Source organism: Benincasa hispida, chromosome 7 (assembly GCF_009727055.1).
Source record: "Benincasa hispida cultivar B227 chromosome 7, ASM972705v1, whole genome shotgun sequence".
NCBI classification, from domain to species: Eukaryota; Viridiplantae; Streptophyta; class Magnoliopsida; order Cucurbitales; family Cucurbitaceae; genus Benincasa; species Benincasa hispida.
This window is the reverse complement of record NC_052355.1, coordinates 51133399-51156479: the sequence shown is the minus strand read 5'-3', so window position 1 is coordinate 51156479 and position 23081 is coordinate 51133399. Positions and strand designations below refer to the sequence as shown.

Genomic DNA, 23081 nt, shown 5'->3' with positions numbered 1-23081 from the left:
TACGCTCAATACTAATGCTTAAAGATTAAACTTGTAGGTTAGTCCATTAAATAAGATTCGGACAAACACGTGATAAATGAAGTCACAATGTACCGAGATGAATCCGTTATTCCACTGTAAGTACTCTCTTCTACACCATTTATTAAAAATGTTTCCTATACCCAGTTGAGTGCTCCAAGTTCTCTGTTCATAAATTATATGATCCACCGCAGATAATGAAACGCAAGGGAGAGGGGTTAAACAATAATATATATATATATATATATTATGAACATTATCTGAGAAGGGATGGGATGGGATGAGGATACCCAAAAAGCTCCTCCTAACTTTCTGTATAGGCTTCTGCCATGATTAAGAGCACTAAAGATGTCCAACCAGTAAATGGGTGTGCGCCTTTTCCTTTACCCGTTTTTTGATTATACTGTTCCCAAATGTATCCAGTCTTGTGATAATTGCCAACCACATTTCTGCGCCAATAGTGAACTGGTGTAAAGCTTTCGGCATTCTAGATATGTTCATGGTTTGATTCGATTTGGTTTTGCTGCCAAACCAAACCAAACCAAACAAAAAATATGGGTTCGGAAAATATGTCAAACCAAATCAAACAGTTTGTTTGGTAACTAAACTGCAAATATTCAGTTTAGTTCGGCCTTTGGTTTCATAATATATAATATATATGTAATTTGTTTGGTTCGACTTGGCTTTCGGTTTTACATAATATATACATATATAAATACTTCAATTTCATATATAACATAGGCTTGGTTTTTGATTTTCTATATAATATAATCAATTTGATTTTGGATTCGGCAAATCCAAAACTGAACCGAATTGAAAGATTCAATTTTCTTATAATTTTAAACCCAACAAAATCGATGCTTAAACAGAAACTGAATTTTCAGTTCGGTTTTGTCATTCGGCTTGGTTTGGTCGGTTCTAAAGTTTTCCAAGCTAGCCATGAAACAAATAACTGCAGCAGCTTGTACGGGGGTGTTTGAAAATAAGTTCACAAAACTCACTTTTTCTTTGTTAACTTGTTGAAAATTTGCACAAGTTATAAATAAAAGAAAATGATAGTGAAAAAGCATAATCTTCAGAAAACGGAACGTAAAAAGAAGGTAAAAAAAAATTGTTGAACGGACTCATAATTACCTAATTATATTGCTTCTCAACTCATCACGAATATCTTTGGCTCTTTCTCTATACGGTCCATGCTCTGTAATCCAGGTCACATTAAGGTATTATCGAACTAAAAACAAAGAGGCGCACATGAGATACCTTCCAGATAGGAGGCGATGGATTGAAAATACCTGTGGCATAGTGGTTGAGAGCTGAAAGAATCAAGTAATTCATGTTCATCCAAATTGTACCTCTCCAATAAGGTGCCTCATGCTCCGTATTGTACTTCATGTATAATGAGCTACAACGTGCAATTTCAAAGACGGAATTAATCCACACAATAATACACCACATGGTTTTGGGTTCGTCGAAGGACAGAGATTAACAGAAATTATGATACCGTACACGTACCTTGTTTTAGATAGGGAACGGAGCCCATAATTTGTCCAGAATATGCTTCGATTTGAAATAAGATCAAGCTGTTTTCCAAGGATCGGAGATTCCTGTTGGAGAGTTGAAGGGAAAAAAAGATTCAAGCCTCTTCACGACTGTAAAATAACACCACACGAATCAATGGTTTCACGTTGCCAGCACTTACAGGTGGAATGATTCTCCCCATGAGTGGAAAAAGACTGACATAACCGATATGAGGAACCATTCTTAGCCTTGGCGTTTCCGACACTTCCCGGATAAGTTGTCGAGTTGTAAATCCCTGCTCTCCCATCACCTCTTTCCAAATTAAACGTACCTACATGAAATCAATCCTTGCATTAGGGGAAAAACTGAAAAAACTGGTTAAACGGATCGAAATTGCTATTTGGTCGGATTGGGTTTGCAGAAAAACAAAATTAAAAGGGGAAAAAACAAACCGTTAATATTTTATTATATATATAAAAATTCAAAAGTAATATCAAATAAAAACGTTGGACATGTCGGTGTGAACGATTTTGTATTCTTTAGGTCCTCAATTTGAGCCTCAGGCAGATTGTCCCCACCCGTCACCAAACCCAGACCCACACACACAAGAAATCGGCAAACTGCGAGCCGAACCAATCAAACCACTGGTTTAATCGGTTTGGTTCGACTTCGGCTTTCTGTTTTTCCTTCACCAAATGGTTGGTTCGGCCCTGGTTTTGCACAGTAACCAAGCTGAACTGATCGCCTGAACCCCTACCTTGCATTAAAAAACACAAGAATGGACTCTAAACACACAGTACCACCGCAAAACAAGCTTTTAAGGTAGAAATTTCCGTCAGTGCAATCGAAAATACACACATTTCAGAGCGAGTAATGTACTTAATAGAGTTTTGGAGCCTTCTGTTCATTTTGTAATTTCTCAAACAATGGTGGATCTATTAATAAAGGAAACAACTTTATAAACTCATAAAAAGCCAAATTCATATGTGGGAACCATCAAGAAAACCAGGAAAGTGCAAAAGAGCGAACGAGAAATCAAGGGAGTGTTCCGTTGACATACATAAAATAGAAAATAATACAGGCATTTGGAGAATAAAAGTTCGTATCCCACACATTAAGAGTTTATTTCAAGGAGAAGATTAAATGAAAGTCGAATTGTAAAGACAATGATGATAATACAGAGACCATACCTTTTCAGTGTGATTTCCAAAATCTAAGTAAGTTCCATAGGCGTCATCAAAGTGCATCTGGTCAGGCATCAATCATGGTCAAATTAGAGGTCGAGAGCTTATTATCTATTACTATTTCAAATGTTCTACAAAAAAGACCACGTGCATAAATAATCGTCTCCATATATTATAATTATGAAATAAATTTCCAGCAGAGATGAAAGTGACAACCAACCTGATTTTTTATTTATTTTTTAATGAGAAACATGAAACATAATTTTATTGACAGTATGAAATTACAAAAGAGCAAAAGATGTCGTGAGGAGTTACATAATACTATTCCAATGTGTAATGAAAGAAGTAAGGTCGTAATCACAAAAGAGAGGGGTGAATTTACACCAAGTTAAAGGTGTATAAAAAAGGTGTTCAAAGAATTGAAAATTTGACAACCAACCTGATTCAGAAGCTCAAAATCCGAAAGAATTTTTGCTGCTGAACTATAAACCTGCATGATATGAATTCTTCAAAAATTCGAATGGAAATAAATAATAAAATTAAAAAAAAAAAAAAAAAAAAAAAAAAAAGAAAGAGAAGAAAATCTATGAGATACTAAGTTGATCTCTCATGACAATTTACCGTTTCAACTCTCTTTCTCTTCACGGTTAGCTCCGAAATAGCATGCATGCAATCTGCAGCAAGAAGCATCCAGCATCGGAGGTCCACATGACGCTCATCATCAGTGGGGTGCGAAGCACGAGGATAATCATCCAACCCAGACATCAGTGCCTACAAATGTGAACAATTTTAGATCATGGGGAACTTTGTTGGTAAGGCATAAAAGAGAAACTTCAACGCCATTATTTTGATACTGCTTAGAGAAACGTGCTTTTGTAACACTGACAACTTTTACACCAAATAAAGTGTAAGGATTCTTCCTCACTTAAATGGTATTCACGTCAAGATAATTCCAGAACAGGGGAAAATAGAGTTCAAGATGGAAAACAAACAACGTATTCCCACCTACAGCCAAGATAACCAAGAGGGTTGCCCTCTCCACCAAGACTTCTGTTCATACACAAAATACAAGATAACTAACCCTAGCACAACAAAACGTTTAAATACCAACATTCCCTTGCTGGCCGTACAACGGGCCCACTATAAGCTACCCCTCTGTCGATGGTGCAAGCCCTTTTTTGCCCCTCCTTTTGTACACATACTTGATAGGTGGCCTAACATTATCCCCATGGAGATCAGGGAATTGTTCGGTGAAGGCTGCACAAGACTCCCAGGTGGCTTCATGCTCCGGTTGGTCTTTCCAGGTTACTAAGCATTCCCATTCCCTCTCAGCTTCATTCCAGCGTACTTGTTCAACTTTGCTGGGTCCAGAACCCATTCCAACTGGTCATTCAGCAGCGAAACATCAGGCTGTACTACTTGGTGATTTCCCACAGCTTTCTTCAACTGGGAAACATGAAACACCGAGTGAATTTTGGCTGTCTCCAGTAAGTCTAACAGATAAGCTACCTCGCCGATTTGACCCCTAACTCTAAATGGTCCAAAGAATCTCGGGGCTAGCTTTTCACAACGCTTCTTGGCTAGAGTCTTCTGTCTATAGAGACGTATTTTCCGATAAACCCAGTCCCCTGCTTCAAACTCTACTTTCCTTCTATGAATGTCCGCAAATTTCTTCATCTATCCTGTGCACGGGAGAGGTGGTCCTTCAAAATGGCCAAGGTCTCGTCTCTATCTTGCAACTGTTTTTCCATGGAATCATTCGCCGTGGTACCCGAATGTCCGTAAGAAACGATCAGCAGCGGCGGCTTCCCATAAACTACAGCATACGGAATAATTTTTATGGAGGCATGATATGATGTGTTGTACCAAAGCTCCACCCAAGGCAGCCACTCCCTCCACGTTTTGGGCTTTCTTGACAGAAATAACTGTTGAAATTAGGATTTTGAGCCCTAGGGGCAATTTTGTCTTTTTCATTGTACCCTAGGGTTCCTTGTTCTCTATTTAAGTTGTTGGTCTACTGAATTCCATTGTATCAGTTTCTAATAATAATTCCCTTATCCCGTGATTTTTCTCCCTAATTAGGATTTTCCACGTAAATTCTTGGTGTGTTATTTTTCTTTTCCCTACTCTTTTTTTATCATGGTATCAGAGCATGGAGATGAAACCCTGGCCACCATTGAGGAAAATCCAATAGGAGAATCCCAAACCAATAACCCAGATATAACCACTGTTATCCAAAAAGCCATTGATAGATACTTCCAAACTCTTCCCCACTTCCGTGAAGACCAGCCGCCGCCGCCCTACCCACCGCCGGCCGTTTCCGTCGAGCCAACCGCCACCGCCATCCCAACTTCCGGCTCCCTCAAAGACCTAACCACCCAACTGCACCCGCACGCTACCTGTTCGAACCAACCGCACACGAGCGATGGAGTTTTTCTGGCTCAGACACGTGCAGAGGAGGTCGACCAACGACCAGCCGCGCGAAACTGGTCTGACCGGTCACAGACGATGCCGACCGAAGCTGTGGAGCATCGATCTGCTATTTCCGACGCCAACTGGACCCGATCTGCAATACCCGAGCTCCGATCTGCTATTTCCGACGCCGATTGGTCCAGATCTGTGATGCCCGGTACCAATCAGTCAAGTTTCCGTCCTTCGGGAGTACCGCCGACCTTCTCCTCTCAGATCAGAGCCTCATCCCAGTCTTTGCCGCACCAAATGACAGATGAAAGAGGTATGGGTATTTTCCAGCTAGGTATGAGCAACCAAAGGGGGCAGTTTTCGCCGAGTATGGATGAGTTTGGAGGGGGCGAGTCTTCATCTTACCACCAGGACCAAGGAAATACAATCAAAGATCGAGTTACCCAGTTGCAGTTGCAGATTAAACAACAGAATGAGATGTTTCAACAGTAGCTTGCTGCTATTGGGGACGCCATGGGATCAAAATCCAAGATCCAATCAGATCTAAATCCATACCCTGAAAACTCGATAACTTCGTTCCCTACTTACTCCTCAAATTTATGTTCTGGAACTATAGGCAACTCTTCTGGAATTATTATAGGGGAAAAGTTAAATGGGGATAATTACTTCTCTTGGTCCCAATCTATTAAAATGGCTCTTGGGGGCCGTCATAAATTTGGATATCTGACAGGTGAAATACCAAAACCAAGGATTGGTGACCCTTAAGAGCGAATGTGGAAAGGAGAGGATTCTTTGTTGAGATCAATTTTGATTGGTAGTATGGAACCTCAGGTTGGAAAACCTTTATTGTATGCAGCTACAACCCGTAATATTTGGGAGGCAGCCCAGAAACTCTACTCCAGGAGACAGAATGCCTCACGTTTGTATACTCTACGTAAGTAGAGTCCATTAATGCAAACAGGGAACGATGGACGTTACCGCTTACTTTAACAAGCTATCTCTATTATGGCAAGAGATGGATTTGTGCCGTGAAATGATCTGGAACTGTCCTTATAGAGGAGTGTTACATTATCAATCTGAAGAAACGGATCGCGTGTATGACTTTCTTGCAGGTCTAAACTCTAAATTTGATATAGTGCGCAGTCGTATACTGGGGACCAGACCTATACCATCCCTAATGGAGGTCTGTTCTGAAGTTCGCCTGGAAGAAGATCAGTCGAGAGCCATGAACAGTACACCTATAACACCAACAGATTCTGTTGCGTTCAAAACATCAGGCCCAGTACAAGATAAACAGAATAGTAAGCCGCCCCCAATATGTGAACATTGCAAGAAACCTTGGCACACTAAAGATCAGTGCTAGAAACTCCATGGCCGACCGCCTAATGGTAAGAAACGACAGCCAAGTCGAGCTCTCATAGGTGAATCTGTTACTAAAGATACTCAGACTTAGAACCAGGAAATTACTCAGAATACTACTACAGTGGGTGTAAGTGCAATCGCCCATACAGGTACTTTTCAATCTTTTGGTCTTGTGAGTAAAACTGGTAATAAACTGTGGATATTAGACTCAGGAGCCACAGATCACCTCACTGGTTCCTCTAATCAATTTTTATCTTATCAACCTGATGCTGGAAATGAAAGGATCCGAATTGCAGATGGGTCCTTTGCTTCTGTTGCTGGAAAAGGACGAGTGTCACCCTTTGCCGGCTTAGTACTCCAAGATGTGTTGCATGTGCCAAAAGTGTCTTACAATCTGTTATCTGTTAGTAAGCTAACAAGAGATTTGAAGTGTTGTGTTAGTTTCTCACTTGATGATGTTATGTTTCAGGATCTGACCTCGGGGAGGACGATTGGCACTGCCCGACATGACAGGGGACTCTATTTCCTTACTGAAGAAGCTTCCTTTAGGTTATGTGATAGGACTAGTTTGTTTTCTTCTCATTTTTCCATTTCTGAAACTGATTATATGTTGTGGCATTATCGTCTTGGCCATCATAATTTCCAGTATATGAACTATTTGTTCCCTCATCTTTTTCGCAATATTAATATCTCCAAATTGAAATGTGATGTGTGTGTCCAGGCGTAACAGCCTCGTGTTTCTTTCTCTTCTCCGCCCTATAAGCCGTCTAAACCATTTACTCTATTCCATAGTGATGTCTGGGGTCCTTCACCAGTCACTACCATAACTGGGAAGCGTTGGTTTGTAACCTTTATTGACGATCATACTCGTCTAACCTGGGTTTTCCTGCTGACAGATAAATCAGAAGTCACGTCAGTTTTCCAACAATTTTACAATTCCATAGAAACCCAGTTCAACGCTAAAATTGCTATCCTCAGAAGTGATAATGGTCGATAATACCTTAGTAACACCTTACAGAATTCCTTACCTCCGAAGGTGTTGTCCATCAGAGTTCCTGTGCGTACACTCCTCAACAAAATGGAGTGGCCGAACGGAAAAACCGTCACCTAGTTGAAGTTGCCCGCTCTCTTATGTTGTCTACCTCTCTTCCCTCTTATTTGTGGGGTGATGCTATTCTGACAGCAGCCCATCTCATAAACCGCATGCCATCCCGGGTCCTTAAATTCCAAACCCCATAAGACTATTTCAAAGAGTCTTACCCAAACTCCAGACTTCTTTCTAATGTACCCCTTCGTGTCTTTGGCTGTGTGGTGTTCGGCCATACACACAGACCTAACCGAACCAAGTTTACCCTTCGAGCACAAAAATGCGTTTTTATAGGATACCCTCTACATCAGCGTGGGTACAAGTGTTATCACCCTCCTTCCAGGAAATACTTTGTCACTATGGATGTGACCTTCTTCGAAGATCATCTATTCTTTCCCAATGGTTCTCTTCAGGGGGAGCATTCCAGTGAAGAAACCAATTGGTGTCCCAGTCTTTCTACCTTACCTGAACCTGAACCCATCCTTGATGTCAGTGTCAACACCAACGCACCCATCCTCCCAACTGTACAAGTCCCTTGGATCACATACTATAGAAAGAATCTCAGGAAGGAAATAGCACCACCTGTCATCTCTCCGGCTCCAGTTCATGAGTTTGAACAGAGATCAGTTCTAGGTACTAGTAGTCCTATCCTTGATCATGATAATAAATGTGATAACATTGATGCTTGTGTTGAAAATGTTGAGAGCAAAAGCAGGGAAGATAATGCCAGCAAGGATGTGATTGAGGTTGATGATGGTGCAGAGACAGATGAGTGCATGACTCTTAAGGACATGGTAGAACCTAGAAAAGAAGCCTCTCTTATTCCCACTGAGAAAAATGTTGAGAGTGGGAAAATAACAGAACCGGAGGGAGAATGCAGTATGTCAGAAGAAAATAAAGATAGAGATGAATCCCTTGATCTTCCGATTGCCTTGAGGAAAGGTACAAGATCATGTACTAAATATCCGTTGCAAAGCTACTTGTCCTATAGTAATTTATCCCCTAAGTTCAAGGCCCTCCCTACAAGCCTAGACACAATGGTGATACCAAAAAGTATACACACCACATTGGAAAGTCCTGAATGGAAAGCAGCGGTTATGGAAGAAATGAAAGCCCTCGAGAAAAATCATATGTGGGATAAGTCAATCTTCCGAATGGTCATAAAGCAGTCGGATGTAAATGGGTATTCACAATAAAGTATAAGCCTGATGGAACTGTTGACAGATATAAAGCAAGATTAGTAGCCAGGGGTTTTACTCAGATATTTGGGGTTGATTATTCAAAGACCTTTTTGCCAATTGCAAAGCTAAATACAGTTCGGGTCCTCCTTTCTATTGCAGTTAATAAGGACTGACCCCTTCACCAGCTTGATGTGAAGAATGCTTTTCTCAATGGAGAACTGGAGGAAGAAGTCTATATGAGTCCTCCCCCAGGATTTGAGAGACAGTTTGATCACCGAGTTTGCAGATTGAGAAAGTCCTTATATGGGCTAAAACAGTCACCAAGGGCGTGGTTTGACAGATTTACTATGTTTGTAAAATCTCAAGGATATAAACAGGGTCATTCTGATCATACTCTGTTTACTAAAAGGTCTGTATCCGAAAAAATCGCAATTTTGATTGTTTATGTTGATGACATTGTTATTTCAAGTGATGATACTTCAGAGATTGACCGATTGAAGGCAAAGATAGCTGAGGAATTCGAGATCAAGGACCTTGGAAAACTAAGATACTTCCTCGAAATGGAAGTAGCTCGATCAAGAGAAGGAATTTCAGTTTCCCAAAGGAAGTATACTCTGGACCTGCTCAAGGAAACAGGTATGACGGGNCAAGAGAAGGAATTTCAGTTTCCCAAAGGAAGTATACTCTGGACCTGCTCAAGGAAACAGGTATGACGGGATGTAAACCAGTTGATACCCCTATAGAAGCCAATGCAAAGTTAAGTAATATGAGTAAAAGTGTTCCAGTGAGCAAAGAAAGATATCAGCGACTTATTGGGAAATTAATATATCTTTCTCATACTAGACCCGACATCTCTTATGCAGTAAGTATGGTAAGTCAGTTCATGCAGTCACCATACGAAGAACACATGACGACAGTGGAGCGCATTTTGAGATATCTAAAAACTTCCCCAAGGAAAGACTTGATGTTCAGGAAAACTGAAAAACGATGTATCGAAGCTTACACTGATGCTGATTGGGCAGGATCTGTAGTAGACAAAAAATCAACATCAGGATATTGTACCTTTGTGTGGGGCAATCTTGTTACATGGAGAAACAAAAAACAAGGTGTTGTTGCCAGAAGCAGTGCTGAGGCATAATACAGAGCCATGAGTCAAGGAATCTGTGAAGAGATCTGGCTTGAAAAAGTCTTGAAAGACCTTGGTCAAGAGAATACCAGCCCAATGAAACTCTACTGTGATAATAAAGCAGCCATAAGCATAGCAAACAACCCTGTTCAACATGACAGAACAAAACATGTGGAGATTGAGCGGCACTTTATCAAAGAAAGACTCGATAGTGGCAACATTTGTGTTCCTTATATTCCCTCCAATCAACAAATTGCAGGTCCTAACAAAGGGGCTTTCCAGACAGTCGTTTGACACTTGTGTGAGCAAGTTGGGACTTATTGACATCTACGCCCCAACTTGAGGGGGAGTGTTGAAATTAGGGTTTTGGGCCCTAGGGGCAATTTTGTTTTTTTCATTGTACCCTAGGGTTTCCCTGTTCTCTATTTAAGCTATTGGTCTACTGTATTCCATTGTATCAGTTTCTAATAATAATTCCCTTATCCCGTGGTTTTTCTCCCTAATTAGGGTTTTCCACGTAAATTCTTGGTGTGTTATTTTTCTTTTTCCTACTTTTTTTTCATCAACCACGAAGATACATTTCCAAGCATGTGTTTACAGCCTCAGTCTGAGGGTGGTATGCCGTGCTTCTCTTCAACTAAGTGCCTTGTAAACAAAACAGTTCCTGCCAGAAGTGGTCAAGGAAAACGTGATCCCAATCCGATACGATGGAACGAGGATATCCATGGTGGCGCACCACCTCTTTAATAAACACTGTTGCAACCATTTTAGCCGAGTACGAATGGCCCAAGGCCATGAAATGAGCATATTTACTCATACGGTCCACCACCACAAAGACTACCTAAAATCCCTTCGAACAGGGTAGCCCTCCACGAAGTCCATCGAAATATCCTCCCATACTCGATTAGGAATCGGCAAAAGTTGTAATAGTCCGATGGGGGATAATGCTTGAATTTTGTTTCTCTAGCAAACATAACACTGTTCCACATATTGCTTGACATCCGATCGCATTCCCTCCCAGAACAACTCAGCTACTATCCGTTTGTTTGTCCGCAAATACCCTGAATGCCCCCGATCACCGAATCATGGAAGGTATGAAGAATTGTGCACAATAAACTCAAGGAACGGAAAAGGACTAATTTGCCGTTATGAAACAACCTCCCTTGATATTAAACAATCAGCGAATCAATTATGCATACAGGCTATAATTGGGAACGCTCTCGCTCTCGCTCTCTTGGGCTACCTTGTTAAATATGGCCTTGAGTTTCGGATCTTCTTGTACTTCTTTATCAACCACACTCAAATCAATCAGATAGGGAACTGCTATCACATTTAGCTGGCTCCACCCAACATTCTTGAGAGAGCCGTTTTGTTCTCAGGTCCCACTTTATAAATGATCTCAAAATCATACCCCATCAACTTGTCACCCATTTTTGAACTCCCTGTGGAATATCACACTGTTCTAAGATGTATCTCAGAGTCTTTTGGTCTGTGTAGATCGTGAACCAGTGACCTAACAAATAGTGGCGCCATTTTTCCACAGACAACACAATGGCCATTAATTCCCTTTCGTAAACCGACTTCTTCCTGCCAGCCATCGATAAGACCTGATTGAAATAGGCGATGGGGTGTTGATTCTGTGATAACACTGCTCCCAAACCCATCCTTGAGGCATCCGTTTCTATGTCAAATGGGAGGTTAAAGTCGGGTAAAGCTAAAACCAGTAGTGTAACCATGGCCTTTTTTAATGTCTCAAACACCCTTGCCGCGTCCTCTGACCATACAAATCCATTCTTCTTAGTCAGCCGCATCAACGGAGCTGCTATGACTCCATAATTGGCTACGAACCAGCGATAATACCCCATTAGGCCTAGGAAGCCTTCTCAATTCTTTGACGTTTCTTGGTAGGGGCCACTCCGCCATGGCTCGGATTTTCCCTTCATCCGTTTCCACTCCTCCCGCTAAGACCCAGTGTCCTAGGTATTCAATTCGAGTTTTGGCTAGCTGACACTTTTTCTTGTTTGCAGAGGAGCTGGAGTACCACAATTAAATGTTCCAAATGGGAAACCATGTCCCTGCTGTAAACCAAAATGTTATCGGAAAACACAAACGACATGATTCATAAGAAATTTTCGAAGATAGGGTCCAAAAACCTGATTCATAAGAGCTTGAAACGTCGTTGGTGCGTTAGTCAACCCAAACGACATGACCAAAAACTCCTGATGCCCCCTATGGATCCGAAATGTCGTCTTTGGTATATCTTTTTCTCAAACCCTTATCTGGTGGTATCCGAATTTCAAGTCAATTTTGGAAAAAACACAGGCCCTATGCAGCTCGTCTAGCAATTCATCGATCATCAAAATAGGGAATTTGTTCGGTACCGTAACCCGATTCAGTGCTCAATAATCCAAACAAAAATGCCAGTTGTCGTCCTTCTTAACTAATATGATAGCGATGGAAAACAAACTTATACTCAGAAGGGTGTCGTCCTTCTTCTTAACTCATTTACTAACCTCTCGATCTCATTCTTCTGCGCATGCAGGTGTCAGTAGGGTCTCACGTTGATCAGGTCGGTTCCTGCTTTCAATTGGATCTGGTGGTCAATCTACCTTACTGGAGGTAAGCCCTCTGGCATGTGGGACACATCTTCGAACTCTTGCTGGAGTTGCTCTAACTCAGGTTGAAGTTCCTCAATGGTTTCGCTCATCAACAGTTCCCAATCCTCCTGAGGTACACCCATCGCCTCCCATCGCCCGGAGATCTACTAGGAACCCCTCATCCTCTGGCTGCCACGTCTTAACCATCATTTTCAAGTAGACTTCCATTCAAGCAAGACCTTCAATCCCTCTACCGTAAGGGTCATTGTCAATTCCTTCTAGTCGACTGTCATTGATCCCTGTTTTCTTAGCCACTGCATGCGTAGCACCATGTCTAAATTTCCTAGCTTCATTGGTAGAAAATCATCCATAAAAGTTATCATGGGCAGGTCGACCGTCACCCCTTTGCACGTGCCTTTTCCTGGGACAACTTTCCCAGAACCCATGATAACACCATAGCTAGTTGTCTCCGTCACGGGTAATTTCAAGGTCTCTACCACGCGCTGCCCTATAAAGTTGTGTGGCCCCACAGTATACCATAACCAAAATTTCTTGCTCCTCGATCATCGCTTTGAGTTTAAAATTACCTGGTGTGGTTACCCCACTACCGAATTCAACAACAACTCGACCACGGGACTCACCTCCAACATGCAGTCCTCCACCTGCATTTCTTCCATCTCAATATCCTCCACATCATTAGCTACTACACAAAGGCGTAATTCTTTGTTTTTGCAACGATGACCCTTACCGAATGGCTCGTCGCACTGATAACACAAGCCCTCTTCCCTCTTCGCTTGCAGCTCAGAGTCTATCCATCTGTGAAGAGGATCTCGTCGATTTGTTCCAATGCCCGTACCTGGGGATTGTACCTTCTCGGCCCATGTGATCGTACGGGTCGTACTACCCTTTGTATTTTTTACCATTGGCTTTTGGGCTGGTTTCCAATCCTACCCATACGGGTTGTGGGCCATACGCATACATCTATACGATCTTCAACTAATTGGGTCGCGTCCATCATCTCTTCCAGGCCCACTGCTCTCATGGTGAACACCTCAGTCCGTATCACCGGATCCAACCCATTCGTGAATGTGTTGACTAAGACATCTTCTGCCAATTCCGGCAATGGTGCCAACAGCTCTTCAAACCTCTGTAAATATTCCGTGATGGTTCCCTCCTGCTTGATCGCCAAGAACCAAACACATGGTGTTCCCTGCTCCCGTGACCAAAAACGAATGTAAATCCTCTGTTTGGGCTCCTTCCATGACTTAAATTTCCAACGATTCTTTGCCCAGTGAAACCAGTTTAACGCCTTCCCTTCCATACTCACGATCGTGATTTTCAACTTCTCCTTTTCAGTCGGCCAATACAACTAGAAGTAGTGCTCCTCTCTAAAAAACCAACCATCTGGATCCTTCCCGTTGAAAACAGGCATCTCGAGTTTTTCGAACTTAATCCACTCTTGTCCTCCCCCATTTTCTTTCCTTAGGGATGATTCCCCTTCTTTGGCTTCTTTGAATTCCTCGAACTCCTCTTCCGGTCTCTCTTTTCTCTTCCCCGTGGTGGTACCAGTCACCTCCGACGACCCCTACTGTCTTTGGCGGTCACCATATATCTTAGTCAACATTACTTGAATCTTCTCCACCGGCTTTTCCAGCGTCGGCAGCCTCTGCAACTCCTGCTTGATAATCCCAATGTCATTTTCCGTTGCACTCAACCGTTCCTCAATCAGTTTCTGTGTCATCTTCATCCACTTCCCTAGGTTTCCGAACATCTTTGGTACCACTTATAAGAATTCTTCCTCACTTAAATGGTATTCACGTTAAGATAATTCCAAACAGGGGGAAATAGAGTTCAAGATAGAAAACAAACAACGTATTCCAACCTACAGCCAAGATAACCAAGAGGGTTGCCCTCTCCACCAAGACTTCTGTTCATACACAAAATACAAGATAACTAACCCTAGCAGAACAAAACATTTAAATACCAACATTCCTCTACTGGCCATACGGCGGGCCCACTATAAGCTACCCCTCTGTCGATGGTGCAAGCCTATTTTTTGTCCCTCCTTTTGTACACATGCTTGATAGGTGGCCTAACATAAAGAGCCACAAAAAGAGAGGCCTCAAGGACTTCTTATGAAGATCTTTCCTTATTTCTTTCATTCCAAATTTTCCAGATCACCACTCTTATGATGTATAGCGTTTCTAAAGAACAATCATTAATGAAGGAAAGTTAATAAATGGATAAATATGTACAAAGTGATGAAGGGAGCACTGTTTTCTCGGTCACCAACAGAGCAAGGCATAGAGAGTTCAGAATTTTAAAAAAAAAACCTTAGGGTTAAGTTCCCGAATTGTAGAGCTGTCTCTTCCATGCCAGTAAAAGCTGCTTGCCTCTTTCCCTGTGTTCCACAAAATGATATTTTCAGTCAATGAAGGGGAGAAAATGTGAAATTCCAAATGGCTTACTAACTAATATGAACTCAAGCATAGTGAAAGAACCCATTGAATGCCCAAAAAAATAATATAACACAGGATGCAGACACCTGGCTGTGTAGTATTGAACCACTGGAACCAAGCTTCCAAGCGGACAAAAGCCCGTTCTAAGAATGAAGATATCTTCGAGCTTTCTGTCTCCGTAAATGCATTTTTCTTTAGGCCATGAACTAATTCTACAAGAAGAAACAAATCTAATCACCAACATCGCAACTAGAGATTCAACCAAATGATTTGATATTTTATGTTACGGACCACAATGGTCTACTATTACCAGTGTACTGTGAGTTCATATTCGCTGGTGACACTACATACAAAAGCAGAAAATGTAGAGCTAGTTAAACAGCCACAGTACCCATGAATGCTCAGATTTCTGAATGCACTCAAGTGTAAATGGGAGTGTGTAACCAAATGCCGAAGAGATAAGACTCCAAGAAATAAGTTCTCGTCAAATAAAATAGCAGGAATTGCTAGCAAGGTACTCATTATCTCAAAGGATCCATAGAAGTTGTATGAATCCTTCGATCAATGGCCAACAACATTTTTTTGTCTCTTATTCAGATAATAAAGCAAAAAGAATTTCAGAGTTGCTTACTCTACAATACATTGTATCTTTTGTGTAGCAGACTTATTAGGAACAATCCACATTATTAACAAATTTTCCTCCATCAGAAATACATTAAAAAAATTATTGGAGTTCAAAACTCGAGTTACTACATCTCTCAACAGTCAACACCATTGCACCATCACAATTTCTCTGTTCTCATTGCCCTAAAATTATATTTTAAAAAAACGCCAGGCATGGCTACTTACGTTCCACTCCTAGCATCATTGCATGGTTTATCACACTAATTCCCCAAAGTCACCTCTTTTAATATCTATAGACGCGATAATAAGATGTTGGAGGGAGAGAAAAGAATCATACACAGAATACTATGACAGGGAATTGAGATAAAATTAGTAATTACCACGCAAGACTAGAAATAATGCTGGAGGGTTAGCATTGCTTGGATATTGAGGAATAAATTCTTCCGGGATCTTGCTGCATTGAGATTAGAAAACAAAGTGGAAGATATTTCAGTAGAGGTTAACGGTAATTTAAATTCACATATTTGAACAAGCTGTCACCTGAGAGCTTCGGCCCCTAATATTTGTTCACGTGGAATCCATCCATCAATATTCATTAGATCCAACCAGTGACCAAGAATATCTAAGCTAATATGAATATCCCATCGCCTGTTCAACAATGGATAGGAAGAAGGTACGGGGTCAAGAATGAAAGCTCAGCCCAGTAAAGTCTTCATAACATGTGAATCTTTCTTATCCAAAAGACGAATAATCTACCTGCACTTGAAAATATAAAAATGAACTGCACGTCTAGAAACAATAAGCACTAACCAGATCAGCAGCTGATGAAAGCCTTCATCCCACAAAAATCCCCTAGGGAAGACGGGACGGCATGGAACAGCAGTGTAAAGCTCAGCAGGCCAATAAAAAAGGAAACTATCACGACTTCCGGGCTGCAATAAATGTAGTGTTGTGTTTCCTCGGTTGCAAAATTAATAACATACAACAAAACATTCACAGGTTTCAATGCAAAAGGAACAGAATAAATATGCTCAAAGACTGAAAAATAGAAAAGGAAAAAAAGAACCAAAAACTACAAAATACAAGATTAATAATCTTGGAGCAAATAGAAATTACGTTAATTCCTCAGGCCAATAAGAAAACAAAAAATTTTACATCTAGTAAAAATGGAAAATTTAAAAAAAAAAATTGAGTATACTGATGAAGCATCTCCTACGATGAGAGGTATACATATATCATTAGATGGAGATTATTTAATGATAAAACAATTGAAGAATTAGTAGGCTAATAAAGGGAGGGGGGGGGGGGGGGTTGTGGGTGTTGTCTTCAAGACATGCCAACAAGGAATGAGAAGAAAAGGCTCCAACTACTTACATGGGAGGCACCTGGGAGAGCAATTTTAGACCGGCCATAGAAATAACCAATGCCACCTAATAAGTTTGAAACAGCAGCCTTACCAACAGTTGTGGATTCTAAATCAAACTGATCATAATTGCAAAATTAGATCCATCAAACACTAATTACAAGTTTAAGGACATCAACAGAATATAATCTAGAATCAAAGAAGAAAATATCACTTAGAAGTTGGAAATATGTTTTTTGCTTCAGCCAGTTTTTAGAAGAACTCGGTACATATTGTATTGAACACAAACTAAGGAAGGATCACCAAACATGTATTTTGTCTTATGGAGTAAGCATCTGACTTTTGATACTTTGATATAAGCATCCAGCTAGGTGCTATACTATATTCAACAGTTCTCGTTACTCAGTTCAAGCAAATCTTTTTTTTTTTTTTTTGGGCAAAATATAGAAGATGAGATGATGAACAGATGTCTCCAAACTATAAATACCTTGTTTGCCAAACTAAAGCACTCCTCAAATCTGGTATCAAATTCTAATTCTTTCTCCTTTAATCGGTCCGTTAATGATGAACCTAGTTGAAGTGGGAACAAACACAATATGTGAAGAACAGAAGCCAAGAAAAATAATAACCCTTCTTATGAATAATTGACATCTCCAAACAACATACATAAGTAGAAACACGATTTAGACTCTGCATCACATACATAAAATGGATTTTCTTTAAGGATACAGACAAAAACTTCAAATCAATTCGATAACTTTTTTATGCTCTTCTTTGGTTCATTGTTGAAGCAAATAATTCAGTAGCCTCACTTCTAGTTTCATAACTTTTTATAACGTACAGATGTTTCTTATAAACATAAAAAGCACACAAAAGCTTATGGCAGATCAAAATTCCAATTTTTTGTGGTAGAAGTGTACCAAAAAGATTTGTCTTTCCTCAACTCCAAATTTGGCAGTGCATATTGCCAACTACTAACTGGATCTTATGGATTCAAAGTGGGATTCACAGTAAACACCTGTAAGGCTGTTGACACGTTCCTCTTCTCTAGAACTTGGGAAACCAGTTCCAGAAATGAAAGCCAAATCTGTTCTAAATGGAATTCTTCCGGAGATCTGTGAAACAAAAATAAACAAATCACACAGAAAAAAACAAGAAAATGGTGCCACTCATATGGTTTAGACATTCCCACTTTCTCCATGATATGGAAACTTTCATCTGCATTCAAGCATACCTGGAAAACTAAAATATTTGAAGAGTCATCAGAAGTGTCAGAGAGCTGCAGTCGACCAAATTTTCTTGCCTGGCAAAAAAGATAATGCAAAGACGTGCTGGAGTCCATCACAGCACAGATATATAAACCCCAAAAGATTATTCAGGGGGAAAATCAGACATCACGAGGCATCCAAATGCATTTAAAAAGAGTAATAAAAAGAAAAGTCAACCTACTTGTGCACCAATATTTTCCTGAACAAGTTCAGATAAATTGTGAAAATGCTCGGTCTTAAAGCCACTAAAATGGACTTCCACATCATCCTGCAGGGGAAACCATATGAAAAGAAAAATGATGTCACCAGATTAACAACAATGGTTATGTAAAAAGAAAATTCCAAGCAGTCTGATCAAAGAAAGCACAGTATGTCAGAGGCAATTTCTATTACAATAACGACACAAACTCTAAGATTATAACTGAAGATTTTAATTTCAACAAGCAATTATGGAAAAAAAAAAATCTTAGGAAGAAGGATGGGGTAGCAGATGTTCAATTAAAATGTTTGATTGAGATGTGAGGGGTTGGAGAAAGAGACTACAGCAGAACAAATGATCATGGAGATTTGTCCTTCTGTGGTCCCTTAAAAGTGTAGAAAGTGCAGAAAATAGACAGGAGGGTGGCTAAAACAATATGTAGCTCAAGAGAATCAACAGATATAGGATGGGATGGGCTCAAATTACTACTTGCAAGTTCATTTAAAGTAGTAAATGCCAACACTATCCCATTGGAATTCATATAAATCTAAAATAGAAAACTTCAATTCCTCACTTAAGAAGAATCCAAAGAGAAAAACTGAGGGAACTAATTCATTTAGAGAAGACATTTCAGAGAAAAAATTGGAGAGGCATCACACTATTGCTTTCAGGAATTTACCCTAGATTCTAAATGTAACTGCCAATTTCCTATATCTCTGCGTGAACCTGATGCTATGAGTGAAGTCTCATGAATGTTCATGGCATCTCTACTCAAACGTAAAGCATTTCCATCTTCATCTGCCAAGTAGAAAAAAAGATGTCCAGTTTTCAACAATTCCTTGACCTCCTCAGATCTGCAAAACCAGCTAGAAATAAGAATGTGTTTATCCTCACAAAAGAAACGTGATAAAATCAACCACATTCTCAAAAGGGGAAAAAATCTATTACAGGCCTTAAGCCTAGGTCTCATGTAAGTAACAAGGTAAATGGGATTGAAAAAATATTCACGTAGTTCATGACTCAGTTAAACTAATAGTCAAATTCTGAAACCCACATAAAACCTTCCAGAACAAGTGGCTCAATAAGAACAGATTACACCAAATGAATGTGGTACATGACATAACTACATAGTCAACAATACAAGATTAAACCGATCTATATGCTTCAACATGAGTAAACTTTTCAAGGGAGAAATCTCACTTTTATCCTATAGTACCCTCAGATCATTTATACTTATTTTACGGGAATGATTTTCAATATAGAATATATATCACTTTTGATACTTTCAGAATTCCTAATTCTCTTCTGAAAATGGATCGACAAGGAAAATCCTGCACTAGACATTATTCGACACCGGTGAAAGAGATTTTTACAGTTTCACATGGCAGTCCAATCATTTACCAATTTGTAAAACATATGCATAAAGTGAAATATGAATCCTCGGTCAAAGGAGAAATAAGAAGTCAAGAAAAGTTCATCTAGAAGAACTTTACATGGAAAGCTAGGTCTTTAACCAGACTACCAACGATCGCTGTGCCACAAAATAAGTTCCAACTCATTGTCAGAATCCAGTCCAGTTATGCTACATCTACTTTCTATCAAGTTACTATTTATGGACAGCCCTTCAACATTAAAGCCACGTTAATGGAAAGAATGTTTAAAATATCCTTGTATTAAAGGCATTTACGTTTTGCTATTAACTTCAATGCGAACACTCCAATCTCCACCATAGCCACTACCACTCTCCTTTGTTTTCAGAAAACTTGTTGCCAAAGTCAAGTCCTGGTCAACAATAACTTGATGTCCAAAATCACGTGCATTATGATGAGTCCAGCCGTATGTGCTTAGTTCATCAGAATCTTGGCACACATGCCTCATGACATATCTTCCATTCTGAACACCTATCCACATCAAGCCAGCAAGCAATGAACGTGGAGTCCTGAGATATAAGAGAACTACTTATCAGCTAAAAACTAGGTATTCGTATAAAGCATTTGATAGAGTGAGTAAAGAACAAAAAACAGATATAGAAGAATTGGCTGAGGTCAAGACTATGATTACAGTGACCAAAGTTACATATCGAGAATCACAGAGATTGAACTCTAAATACCCAGAAAATTTTTATGTTCGGTATTAAAAACTCGCCACGGAAAGATTGCAACTACCTTGTGAGGTTTGCATCATAAAAATTCATTTACCAAAAATAATCTAACAATATACACTAAAAATACAATGTCTTGAAGAGCACAAATCTGACTTTCAAAACACAACTCAAAGAATCGAGTCACTCCAGCCACCAAGTATGCTCAAGTTATCAATACAGAGTTTGTATTCCTGACAATACACATTTTGTAAATGGACGATAAGAACAATGTGGTAGTTAGCAAAGTGTTTCCTGCGTACTCGTTGAATAATTAAGCATCTTGTAACTTCGAAAACACAAGTAAATTCAATTGTTGAAAAACATCCTAGATCGTGCAAATATACGACGAAACTTATTTTCAACTCAATGAAGTACCTAGCTCGGATTCCAAGATAGAGATGAGGTCGATAAGTTCCCCAATACAGGCTCTCTTTATGTTCACCTTGAAACTGTCTCCACAACCAGCGAATATAGGCGGAATGTAGGCAGCGTAAGATATACAATTAATATATATACACACATATATATAGCGGGAAAAAAATGATGGAGGAGAAAAATTAACAAATAGTTAAAGCAACTCTCTACCTGAGGAAGGTCGATAACTTTTGGAGCAGGAAATGGCGTAATAACCCTAGGAGTCCGATGGTCTCCGACTACGACTAGGCTTCTGATCAGATAAAAGATGACGAAAAATGCGACGAAGCAAAAACCTACCATGACCTTGAGACTAACATTGAAGATGCGAATCGAAGGACGTAATTTGCTTCTATCTCTGTGCCGTCGATAAGTATCCGGACCTTGACGGACGGCGGTGTCGTCGTCGCCGTCGACGGCGGAGACTGATTTGTTTCGGCTTCGAGGATTCCGTCGACTATGTCCAGTCATATTGAAATCAACGCCCCTAAGACAGTACAAACTGAAGGAGCAAGAGGACCTGCGGTTAACGGTCGTAAGAAGAAAGGAGGAGTGAAGTGATGGAGAGAGGGAGTATAAGATTCCTAATTCTGACTAATCTCCGGCGATACCTTGACTTGAGGCGCGCGTGGGTGAAAATGATATAAATAGTTTATTTTCGCGCTAAATACTCGATTGGAGAATAAAATGCGTCTTCGTGCACCTATTTAGTGTTCTCCGATTATACAGAAAGGGGCAATTCTACAAATAATGTATTTTTAAAGAGAGCGAGGGACATAGGGTGGTGATAAAAAATTCCCTGAAAATAATGTTGTTCGAAAAAATAAATGTCTCATCCAGGGTCCGGTGAGAAAATTGTGTACGGAATTCACGATTTTTTTCGATGCAACTTTCCTCTATGTCGTTTGTCAAAAAGGCAACTATGTTCACGAGACCCGTGGACCAAATCCATGAATAAGATAAAACTTGTTGGGAATAACTTTGGGTTTTTGGCTCATAGCAAAAGAAAAAGTAATTTTGAGAGAAAAGAGATAAGAGTTATCCTATTTTGAAGATTTAGGCTTGACAAGTTGGTATATATATAAATGTTTAGAAGGAAGCTTCTAAAGTGTGGTGGTGGTAGAAGTATGACCCTTTCACCACACATGTTGTTACCTATCCTTTTTAAAATGTTATAAAAAAAAATTACTGTTTTACCGTTCGTTAATCCTTAAAATTAATTCCAAATCTAAAAATATTTTTCTTCCTCTTCTTAATTTTTTTTTTTTGACAACTTGTGTATACACAGAAAAAACTCTAGCTTCTCAGTTTTACCGATCTTTTTTGTTTTCGGTTGTCATCGACGTTTTTGAGCTAATTTTTTGATTGATTCCAATTCATTATGTGACGAGTGCACGTTAAAGTTCGGATGTTGTGTGAACCTTGGGGAGCAACGACTTTTTGTGATATAGCACCAAGGTCACGTCATTCTTGCTTTAAAGGCAGTAGGTTTATCCACGACGCAATAATCTTCATTTGGAATAACAAAACTTGTATACCTTTTATTTAATTTAAATTTAAATGTTATCTAAAAAATGAAGTTTATTTTTTTGTTTGCGTTTATAAAACATTAAAACATCATAAAAATTGATTAATCAAATTATATTCAAATAAAAATATATCTAAACTTATAAACTCACCTATTACTTTTATTGACCATGAGGGGTTGTTTGGGGGCTCGTAATGTAATGAGTTTGGATTGTAATGTAATCCAAAACTCATGTTCGAATTGAGCATTTTGGACCCAATTTATATTTTTTAACTCATTATGATCTGATAGCTTTTAACCCAATCCTCTTTCCCATTGTTTCACGTTTCACGATTCTATTTTTATTCCACCTTTGATTCTTCACGTATTCCAACACTACTCTAATTCTCAATAATCCTTATTACATCTCAGTCTCCTAAATAGTATTTTCTCATACTTTATAAAGTCTATTGGAATGTAGATTAAGATATACACTTGTTTTTTTGGAGCACACCTAGATGTTCAACTACAATTCCTCATACATGATTTTTTCTCAATATTTTCAAATTTTTTATGGGGTGTGATTGAAACTTTGAGATAGACTCTGATA

General features: G+C 39.6%; 1 protein-coding gene across 9 annotated transcripts; it reads right to left on the bottom strand.

Moving 5' to 3' along the window:
- On the bottom strand, positions 1 to 21710 carry LOC120081361 (mannosyl-oligosaccharide glucosidase GCS1). 9 transcript variants are annotated; one of them, XM_039036156.1, is made up of 24 exons: positions 21576 to 21710; positions 21136 to 21484; positions 20926 to 20999; positions 20095 to 20346; positions 19087 to 19273; positions 18390 to 18476; positions 18175 to 18243; positions 17959 to 18055; positions 17428 to 17510; positions 16952 to 17059; positions 16388 to 16509; positions 16118 to 16225; positions 15958 to 16031; positions 15264 to 15296; positions 15040 to 15165; positions 14828 to 14895; positions 3342 to 3491; positions 3160 to 3210; positions 2727 to 2783; positions 1718 to 1867; positions 1531 to 1622; positions 1311 to 1420; positions 1153 to 1216; positions 1 to 467 (listed from the first exon to the last, which is right to left on the bottom strand). In XM_039036156.1, exons 2-24 carry the CDS (start codon positions 21433 to 21435, stop codon positions 323 to 325), a joined length of 2607 nt encoding a protein of 868 aa, XP_038892084.1. In that variant the 5' UTR covers positions 21436 to 21484; positions 21576 to 21710; the 3' UTR covers positions 1 to 322. The 9 variants fall into 9 exon arrangements, with proteins under 9 accessions (XP_038892084.1, XP_038892082.1, XP_038892085.1 ...); XM_039036154.1 differs by having other exon boundaries at positions 21136 to 21651; XM_039036157.1 differs by having other exon boundaries at positions 19087 to 19261; positions 21136 to 21650.
- Between the last annotated feature and the right edge of the window lie 1371 nt (positions 21711 to 23081).